Genomic DNA, 9,880 nt, shown 5'->3' with positions numbered 1-9,880 from the left:
TCATTCAATGCTGGGAATGTCCTGCCAGATAGCTCTGCCTGGTTCCTCCAGGTGTTTAGGGACTACCATAACCCTGCATCCTTCCACAACGACCCCTATGGAATCCAGACCCTGCATTCCCCATCTTCTCCTGCCCTTGTAGCAGAGGCAGCACCTTGTGTTTAGGAAAACCAGTTCATAGGGTTTTATGAAAACAAAAACTGAATAAAAAGCCCAGCATTTAAGGCTTTGGCTGAGCCATAGCTCAAAGTAAGTGCAGCAGCTGAGGTTTCCCTAAAAACTTTAGGATCTCTACAGCTCTAGCTTTCATTTCCATCAAGTACCAGGCTGGTGCTGGGTCTGCTCAGCTTTTGAGGTACTGATCCATCTTCTGGGATTTGGGGAAGAGCTGTTGGAGTTCAAGTATTGAGGGCACATTGGGCATATTTCCCAGGTCACCAAGGCACAGGGAGTTTTCCGGACTCCCCCCAACCCACACAGCACCCTCTGCATCATTCCTGCCCTCCCTAAAACACCCCAGGGCTGTATTTTCCTGCTTTTTAAAGGAAGTCAGCCCAATTCTTGTCCCCTTGCCCTGTGCCCACCATGCTGAGCACGACCCTGGTGTCATCACCTGTGGGAGAGGCTGCAGTGCAAGGCGGGAGTGATGGGCGGTTTTCCCAGGAGATCTGAACCTTGTCTACTGATGACAGCAAAGTGAATCATGCCAAGAGCCTGTAGCTGTCACCAGATAAATATTGCATGTGGGTTTGAGGTCTGGGGAGTCAGTGAGCACCTGTGCCTAAGGGATCACTACCTACTGATTGGAAGTAAGGACAGGAATGGGCAGGGGAATCTGCTCAGTTTGTCGCAGCAGCTGCCAGTCATGGAATCATGGAATGGTTTGGGTTGGAAGGGCCCTTAAATCTCATCTCATTCCACCCCCTGCCATGGGCAGGGACACCTTCCACTAGGTTGGGTTGCTCCAAGCACTGTCCAGCCTGGCCTTGGACACTTCCAGGGATGGGGCAGGCACAGCTTCTCCAGGTACCCTGTGCACAGCAGGAGCACTAGGACCCACACAGAGAGGTAAAGACTGGCTCCAAACCTGCTTTAATTCAGAGACATGAACCACCAGCAGCTACTCCATTCCTTCCAGCAGCTACTCCATTCCTTCCCAAGCCAGGTGCTTGGGAAGCCCTGGCAGAGGGTCCCTCCAGGATCAGCTGTCCTGGTTGTGGATACGACACATCATCTCCTGCTCCATCCCTGTGCACAGGGACCTGCCACTGTGCTTTGGGGGTCGCTGACCAGGGCCAGGGGAGTTACAGATGCATAAAGTGAGAGGATGGGGAAATGGGGTTGCCAAGGAAACCACAGAACAGCAAAGTTCTGATTGTTTTCTCAAGGCTGGAAAAATGCGGGGGAGAAGGGCAGCAGCAGAGCCTCGTGCTGCAGGAGAGCTGGAAGGGCTGGAGTATGGGGGGTGGTGACCCCTGGGCAAGTCAGGATTGCAAAGTAAAACTGGTCATGTGCCAGATTCTATGGAACAGGGTGTCCCTGAGGTGGCTGAGGGCAGTCCTTGGGGAAGGGATGTGGTCTGGCAGCACCAGTAGTGGCTGTCCCCTCAGGGGGAAGCCTGGCTGGAGTTGGACACCCTGTAGGATTGTGTAAAGTGTTGCAGGTTGGAGGTTCAATATAAAAACTCCATCAGATAGAAGATTCAGCATCTCCTTGGAGTCACCTGGAGGGATTTAAAAAATGTGTTGATGTGGCACTGGGGACATGTAGTTAGTGGTGGGCTTGGCAGTGCTGGGAGAGCAGTTGCGCTCAATTATCTTGGAGGTGTTTTCCAACTGAAATGATTCTGATTCATGCAGAGATGGGCAGGGAGAGGCAGGAAGAGACACCCACCTCTGTTGGTGCAGAGGATGCTTTGGAGCATACAAACTTGGAGCCTCGGTGTGGGTAAATCAACCCCTGGCAGGGACCACAAGGGCCTCTCCATCATTGCATGGTCACGACCAGCCCCACGTGGAGCTGGAGCTGAGGAGAGGTCCTGAGTGCTCTTGCCTGGACCTCCTGCCCACAGAAGGCAGGGGGGACCAACATCAGCATTTGCTGGTGCAGCTACAGTTCCACCCCTCTAGCTGATGAGAATGAAACTAAGTGCTTCCTGCTGTTGGTGGAAGTTCTGCCCTGCCATGGGGACAGCCTGCAGCATCCAGACCAAACCAGGGAGCTGCTCCAGCCTTAATTAAAGGTCTTTAATCACCAGTCAGGTGATGGATGAGCAGCAAGCCATCGCTGTATCCCAAGCTGGGGCTGGTGGATTTGAGATACATGTTGGATCTTGGATGACCTTGAGGCTCAAGCTGGGGAGCTATAAAATCAAGACAGAGGTTCCAAACACATCTTAGGAAACAGTCTGTGCTGCAGAGATAGTTCACACCTTTATTACTCTGGCTGGAAGGGTTATTCCTCACTCCTCTCCCTGCCATCCTTCCTTCTTTCCTGGGACACGCTGCCTTCAAGCCAGGATGGATGGTCCATTTGTCACAGAGCAGAGGGGCACAGGGGCATCCCAACAGCATCTGGATATCCTGCACCCACCCTGTCCCTGCCATGTCTCTCCCCTCCTTCTGTGTGCACTTAGGTGAGGAAGAAGGTGTTTGGGTTAAAACCTGGCCCTCTGCCACCCTCAGCTCCCAGGCACAGCCCCATGTCCATGGAGCAATGCTTCTCCTGCCCCCAAATCATCAAAATCCTAATTTTTTTAAAGGAAGGTCATACCGCCTAGGTTGTACCAGTCTCCCTTTCCAGGAATGTGTCTGTTCCCAGTTGGATCCCAGCACACCCCAATCAAAGGGCAGATATTTGCAGGGAAGAACCATTGAATTCACAGGGACCTTCTTGAGTCAACTTGATTGCTGGAGGCCAGGTCCCCAGGATGTTTGAGGGAGCCCAGTGCAAGGAAATAAGGAGCTGGGGTTTAGGGACTGGTGCCACCCTGACCCCTCCTTCCCAACCCAGCTGCCCAGTGTGGTGTCACAGCATCTTGTCTTGCACCATGCTCCCTCCAGCCCAATCGCCAGCAGCATCAGCAGAACTGCAGGAGAAGCAGAGCCCAGGGCATGTGATAAGCCCTCACCCAGCACCCAAAGGCACCACTTCAGGGGGCTCTGCCACCCCTGAAGGCTAGGAAAGGGGTGGGCTGCCCAGAGCCTCTCCCCAGATGGTTACAGACCTTCCAGCGGTTCCCACACTCGTTGCACAGCACGAATGTTGTCATGGGCTCGTCAGCGCTGCGCGTCTGCACCTGGGGTGGAGCAGCACGGGGTCAGTGCAGACCCTTACAGCATCCCCCAAGCCAAGGTCCCCTGCAGACCAGGCCTGACCTGGTTGTACGTGCAGTTCTTCTTCTTGCATTTGCCACACTGGAAGAGGTCGGTGACGGTGCCACCTGTCTTGGCCATCTGGTGCTCCCGGATGGCCTCCTGGGTCATGGCATTCCGCAGCTTCTTCAGCTCATCACTGGCCATCTCCTGCCACCAGCATTGGCCCGCATGGGTCAGTGTGGCCATGGCTCTGCTCACATCCAAGTACCACAGTCCAACACCTTCCCCATCCTCTCCCAAAACAGGATTAATCCTGCTGTCTGTGCTTGCTGGAGGGCTCAGACCCATCCAGATGGAAAAACTCACCCCATCTTCAAACTAAAAATGCTACCTGCAGGGATCTGTCTTCTCACAGGGGAAACTGGGCTTCTGAGGAGCCTGATTTGTGAACCCTGGTTGAGGAGGACAAATGGAGACACTCCCGCCTGATTCCTGCCAGTGTGACATCCCACAGCCAGATCTGTGATGGGCTGGGGGTCTGCAGGGCTTTAAGGGGACCTAGCAGTACTGCCAGCTTTCCCCTAGTGCTCCCCGTGTCTCATTCAGCACTGGGGTGGCACAGAGAGGTGCTGGGACACCCTCACTGTGAACAAGCCAAGACCCAGAACTTGGGCACCACAGAGGCAGCATGGAAGAGATCCAGGGCAGAGCCCCACACACCCCACTGCCCACCTCAGCAGTCATGCGGGCGATGAGGCTGGGCTCAATGGCCCCACACAGAACATTCCTCCGCAGACCAGGGTTCTTGGGGTCCTTCAGGTTGCTGATCCTGCTCCGCACCCGGTTGCGATACTTCATGTCTGTGCTCTTCAGCTCCTGGAAGATATGTGGGGTCTGTCAAGGAATCAAGACAGGGGGATGCCAGCGTGGGTGCTGCTGTCACCAGGGCCAATGGTCATGTGGAGGTGGCTGATCTCAGTGGGGCTTTCCTCCCCGTAGGAAGTATCCCCATCCTTGGCTTTAAGAGGATGAAGCACAGCTTGAGATGTGGGGAGGAAAATGACTTTGCATTGCCTTGGAATGTCAAACATCCAGGCAAGGATATGGGGGTCAGGGACTGTCACCAAGCCCTGTGCTGGGACAAAAGTTCATGGTGCAGAGGACTCTGTCTATTCCCTCCTCCCAAAGAACATGGGTATGGACAGGTTGATGTAGCAGCTTTGGGCACAGAGTTTGGGAGGCACCAAAAAGAGCACCCAGGAGGTGAACCCCCCTGGGCTTGGTCCTGGTCTCAGGGGGCTGCCAGGAGAACCCCAAGCCTTGAGTTGGGGGTGGGCAGAGGTGGCTCCATCCCTTCCAGCATAGTGCAGCCTGGACATTGTTACAGACTGGTTCTGGCAGGAGACACAGGCACCTACCGCAGGCTCATGGAAAAAGCTTTGGGTGGGTTTGGATTTATTTCCCCAGGGATGAAGGCAGGTCCCTGACCAGAGGGGACTGGGGGGGACACACAGACCCCTGCACGAAGGCGGGTGCTCAGGAGATGCTTTGCTTATAATCAGCTTCAGCCTCAGCATCCTCTGACTGAGGTCTGGGCTCCCTCTGCAGGCAACGAGCACAGCAGAGTCTGTCACCCTCTGTCCTCTCCCCAGCAGCCCTCTTGAGCCCGGTATACTCCCCCAGCAGATGAAGCCTAGGGACCCCAAGCCCCACAAAGGATATGGTCTTCAATCTCCGATGCCATCTTCTCGCAGTTGACACCGAACTCCTTGTAGTCATCTAAAGGGTAGAGAGGTTAAGGGGTGACCTTCAGGTGTGAAACCAGCCACAGGTCTCACTGTACCTCCCCTAGAAAATCTCACCTCTCCCCCTGTACTTGACCCAGACACTCTATCTCTAAAATACCTAGTTTTACCCATCCTGAACCTTACAAAGATGCATCCTCACATCCAACCCCCTTATCAGAGACCCTCCCAACCTCCTTTTCTTTTCTTTTGGGGCTGAATGTTTCTACCGGGAATGTCCCATAGGAGAAACAGCCCAAAATGGGGTCCAGCACCCTCAGAACTGCTCACCATCCATGCGCAGTGCAGCTGTCAGCATCTCGATGCACTTGTCCCGCACCGAGTCCCCTGTGAGATAGCAGGGGGCCAGGAAGCAGGGGCTGGGAGAGAAGGAGGGGCTGGTGGGGCTTCGTGGCACCTCGGCTTTGACCTTGCTGCTGTTGGCTCTGCAGAGGCACATGGAGGGCCACGGGCAGGTGGTGGGGTCCTGGCACAGCCACAGGGACCTGCTGGGGTCCCTTGGAAGGGCAGTGGGTCTCTGTTACCTTTCCTCCTCTCTCCTACCTTTCCTCCTTGCTGTCACTGGAGTTCCTCTGGGAGCTGCTGGGAGCTGGAGAGAGGCTGGTGCCCACAGAGGCTCTCCTGGGAGTGGTAGGGAACAGGATGGCACCAGAGACAGGGCAGGCAGGACAGGGGGCAGGGACTGGTGACAGGACCTCAAGCATCAGCACAAGGATGAGAGCGCTGCTCCGAAGCCAACAGGAATCTCCCCAGGGGAGGATTTGCTCCTCCCAGGGAATATCCCAGTGCTGTGGCAGGATCAGGGCTCCCAGCCACTTGTCACCCCCTCCATGGTTGGGGTATCCCCAGGGGGGACCCTAAAAACATCCCCATGTTGCCCGGGGACACACTGTCCTTACCTCTCCCCTGACAGTCTCTTCTGTGAGGAGGAAGAGGAAGAGACAGTTGAGGACCTGGAGTCAGCAGAGGCTCTCCTGGCAGGACAAGGGCCGCGACTAGGACAACTGCTGGGTCTACACCCCCAACCACAACCCAGTGAGGGGCTAGGGTCTCTCCTCTCCCATCTTCATCCAGCCCAGCACCCACCTCTCTTTCTTGCCATCCAGGGGTGATTTCTTGGAGGATGCAGTGGGGCTCTGGCCATCACTGGACTCTCTTCACCACAGAGGCCCAAAGGAAGGGAGAGAAGCTCTCAGCAAACCCAGCATACTCTGGCAACCTGTGAGCTGGATCTTGTCCATCTGCATCCCCCATCCCTCAGCCCCACCCCAGGCTGCCAGCAAAGCCTCCCCTGGGCTGGCAGTGCCTGGCAGAGCCTGGCATGAGGGTCAGGGCATCCTTCAGCAGGTACCTCTCTGGGCTGCAATCGGCAGAGTGGCCCTGGGTGGTGGTGGCATGAGAGTTGCACTTGCTGGGCTTCCTAGGGATAGAGAAAGCAGGGGTCAGATGAGCAATGTCCAAAATGACATCATGCAAGGAATAATTAGTTTTAGGGAAAATAAAAAATGGCCACTTCTCCCTCCTTCAAAAACTGGCCTGGTGCTGTCCCAGAGGTAGCTTGGTCTCCAGAGGTGCTGCCAATATCCATGGGTAGGCAGAAATGTATAAACTCTTAAAGACCAAGCAGAGGGTGGTCTCATATTTGCCCTAATGTCCCCCAACAGCAGGCAGGAGCCCTCACCTCTCCTTGTGCTTCTCCCTGTGCTTCTCAGCTGTATTCTTGCTGTGCTTCACCCCTTCACTGGGGCAGCTGGAAACATCCAGCCCCTTCTTCTCCTTGTCTCCATCTGCGTCCTTCTCCTTCTTCCTATCTGCATCCTTCTCTTTTTTTGTGGTGGTGGATTCTGGAGGAAGGATTTGGGTGTCACAGTCACAACCCAAATCCGCACAAGGCACCTGCGGAGGTGCATCCTGGGGTGGGGAATGACTGTGGAAATACTCAGCCCTTGGTGGGGCACACATTGATTTATACCACTCTATACAAGCCCTTGGAAAATCTGGGTTATGGGTTATAGGAGGCTGTACCTCCTAGCTCTGGACTGTTTTCACTCTATCCCCCCAGAAAGCATTGGGGCTTGAGGTGCAAGGATGGCCCAGGGAGGATTGAATCTTTGGGGGGGGGTTCTCGTCTCCCTCCAGCATCACTCACCCAGAAGCCGCTTCCAGTTTTTGATGAGAAGTTTGGCTGAGGCCACCACCTCTTCATCTGAGCAATGTTTCCTCACTGAGTTCACAGCTACTCCAATCCGTGTGGTCTGGGGACACACACCAGGGACACATCCTTAGGGATGTGCTGGCTGGCACAGGGCACAGGACAAGCTACCCCTTGGGGTGTCCCCCCACCCAAAATCCCTCACCTGGAGCAGCTGGATGGTCATGGTGTAGCCGGTAAGGGATTTGAGCAGATCCAGTACCCCCTCCTACAGCAGGGAGAAGCCACAGGAGCCCTTGAGGAGGCACCAGGCAGCACCAGGAAGGGCATGACCGGAGAACGCAAAGCAGCCCTGGGCTGCTCCCTGGGATTACCTGACCCTCTCATGCCAATAGAAAAGTCCCACACCCAAATCCTGCTGGACCATCCCAGCAACGCGGTCACATCTCCAGCTGGATAGCACGAGCTTTTCTTAAAACTTGGGAAAAGCCCCATCTGCAAGAAAAATCTGGGCTGGTGGGAGCTAGGGACAGCTGGGAGATTTCCCAGGGGTGTGAAGGTCCATGGGACACAAGCCCCAGGATTTCCTTCTCATACCCTGCAGTGGCAGCTAAGATAAAGACAGCACAGAGCCTTCCTCCTCTTCCCTCTCTTTCTCCTCCTCCTCATCCTTGGTATTTTTAGAGCCCCAGCAGCAGACACCAGCTCCCAGGTATCCTGCCCCAGGACACTGTTCCATGGACTCCCACCATGAAGGGCTGGATCAGACCCCCCTACGATTTGATGGGTGCAGGGACATTTCTGTACTGTAGGTGCTGACCCTGGCTCTGTCCCATCCCAAAGTGCAGCACAAGAGGTGTGGAAAATCCCTGTCCCTTGACCCCTGGGTATTTCCTGGCAGCAAGCCATGGGATCTGGTTTGATACCAAGCATTGGCATCCCAAAAAGCCACCAGATCCACGGAGACGGCAATGCTGTCCCCCAGCCAGGAGCCTGCACCTCCTCAGGGCAAAGGCCAGTGGAAACAGTCAAATATTAACTCTGAGAGCTGGGCTTGGCACGTGTAACTGGCTCACCAGGATCCCCAGATCCTCAGCTGGCACAAGGGTGGCAGGGCTGGATCCCGGCTTCCCCAGAACACAGCCACAAAACCACGCAGGAAACAGTGACTGACCCCTTCCCCTCCCTTCGCGCACTTGTGCAACAGGCAGGGCTGTGCCTGAGGGTGCGCTGAGGGTGCTGCATCCCCCAGCCCAGAGCTTTTCCTTGCCTGCACACGAGCCTCTGGCCCTGGCACTGATCGGGTGTTGGTGCACAGGCTGGGGGCCAAACACCTGTCGCCCACAATCCGGCAACGCCAAGTAGTGTCAGGAGCTGCCACCCATGGGACGAATGCCCCCTTGCCCCCAAATCCCAGTGGCTGGGAGCAGTGGGGTACAGGAGAGCCCCAAATTACAGGCAGAATTAAATCCCTTGGGCGCTGTGATGTCTTGCGCCTGGGCTTGGGTGAGACAGGCAGCACCCCTTAAAACCACTCAGCGCCTCCAGGGACAACATGAGGGGTGTGGAAAGCAACCCCCCCCTTTCCCAAGCCACGCAACATTCAAACATGCATGCAGGCGAGCACGTGTGTAAATAAGCATGCGTGTCAATATGCACACGTGCAAATATGTTTAAAAATGCGCGCACGCCCCGAGAGCTGGGCCGCCTTACCGTGCTCTTCCTGGCCACCATCTTATCCAGTTTCTTGGCGATCCGGAGCAGCTCCTCAGCGGGCCCCATGGCTCCAGCGGAGCAGGGCGCGGGCTGCGGGCACCGCGGGGCGCTGCTGACATGGGCCTGGCAGCCGGGCGGAGGGAGCCGAGACGAGGGGCAAGGGGAAAGGGGAAAGGGTCGGGGAGGGAAGGGACAGAAGCAGAAAGGAGGTGGGGCTGTCCCGGCCAGCTAGCAACTCCTGCCAGGAAAGCGAAATACCACGGGGGAGGGTTAAATATAGCCGAGAAGCTGGGCGGCGAGGGCGGGGGAGGTGCGCGGAGCCCGGCGTGGGGCTTTGCCCGCGGGACGCCTTCGGCAGGGCATCCCCGGGGCGGCCCCGAGGGTACACTGCAGGGTGCCGCAAGCTCTGCTTTCCCGAAGTTGATCCAGCAGCAAGATCCCCGGGGGAATAATCTTGATACTCCGCACATTGGAGTATGTACAGGAATTCCAGTATACAATTACAATATTCCAAATACGCGTTCTAATATTCCAAATTCCAGTATACAAGAATACTTCTTGTACTGGAGCACTCCACATATTGGAATATTTTGGTACAGAGAATACCCCATCCCTGGAAAGGGCCAAGGTCAGGATGGACAGGCTTGGAGCAACCTGGTCCAGTGGAAGGTGTTCCCCCTGCATCAGGCAATGCACAGAACGATCTTTAAGGCCCCTTTCAACATTCTGTGACTGTGCGATGACAAATGACACGCTGCAGCCTTTGAAGCACAGCACGGATGTGTGCCAGTCTGGGGTGGGAGCAGGAGCCCCTCAGGCCTGGCTGGACAGGCAGCAATACGGGGCACAGGCCATTCAGATCTGCAGGTGACAACAACCCTGCCACCCTG

At 55.9% G+C, this 9,880-nt stretch overlaps 1 protein-coding gene across 3 annotated transcripts; it reads right to left on the bottom strand.

Moving 5' to 3' along the window:
• Window positions 1–2,410: 2,410 nt before the first annotated feature.
• Window positions 2,411–9,417, bottom strand: TCEA3 (transcription elongation factor A3). 3 transcript variants are annotated; one of them, XM_077788516.2, is made up of 14 exons: window positions 8,988–9,417; window positions 7,480–7,542; window positions 7,272–7,377; window positions 6,804–6,966; window positions 6,474–6,542; window positions 6,209–6,277; window positions 6,022–6,096; window positions 5,666–5,743; window positions 5,393–5,547; window positions 5,041–5,096; window positions 4,050–4,205; window positions 3,378–3,524; window positions 3,227–3,298; window positions 2,411–3,088 (listed from the first exon to the last, which is right to left on the bottom strand). In XM_077788516.2, exons 1-14 carry the CDS (start codon window positions 9,054–9,056, stop codon window positions 3,080–3,082), a joined length of 1,287 nt encoding a protein of 428 aa, XP_077644642.1. In that variant the 5' UTR covers window positions 9,057–9,417; the 3' UTR covers window positions 2,411–3,079. The 3 variants fall into 3 exon arrangements, with proteins under 3 accessions (XP_077644642.1, XP_085415587.1, XP_085415586.1); XM_085559461.1 differs by having other exon boundaries at window positions 5,393–5,481; XM_085559460.1 differs by lacking the exon at window positions 7,480–7,542 and having other exon boundaries at window positions 4,050–4,204; window positions 5,040–5,096; window positions 8,988–9,255.
• Window positions 9,418–9,880: the final 463 nt, after the last annotated feature.

The sequence above is a fragment of the Lonchura striata genome, chromosome 23 (assembly GCF_050655825.1).
Source record: "Lonchura striata isolate lonStrDom1 chromosome 23, ASM5065582v1, whole genome shotgun sequence".
Lineage (NCBI taxonomy): Eukaryota > Metazoa > Chordata > Aves > Passeriformes > Estrildidae > Lonchura > Lonchura striata.
The sequence above is the reverse complement of the archived record's forward strand: the minus strand, read 5'-3'. Positions and strand labels throughout refer to the sequence as shown.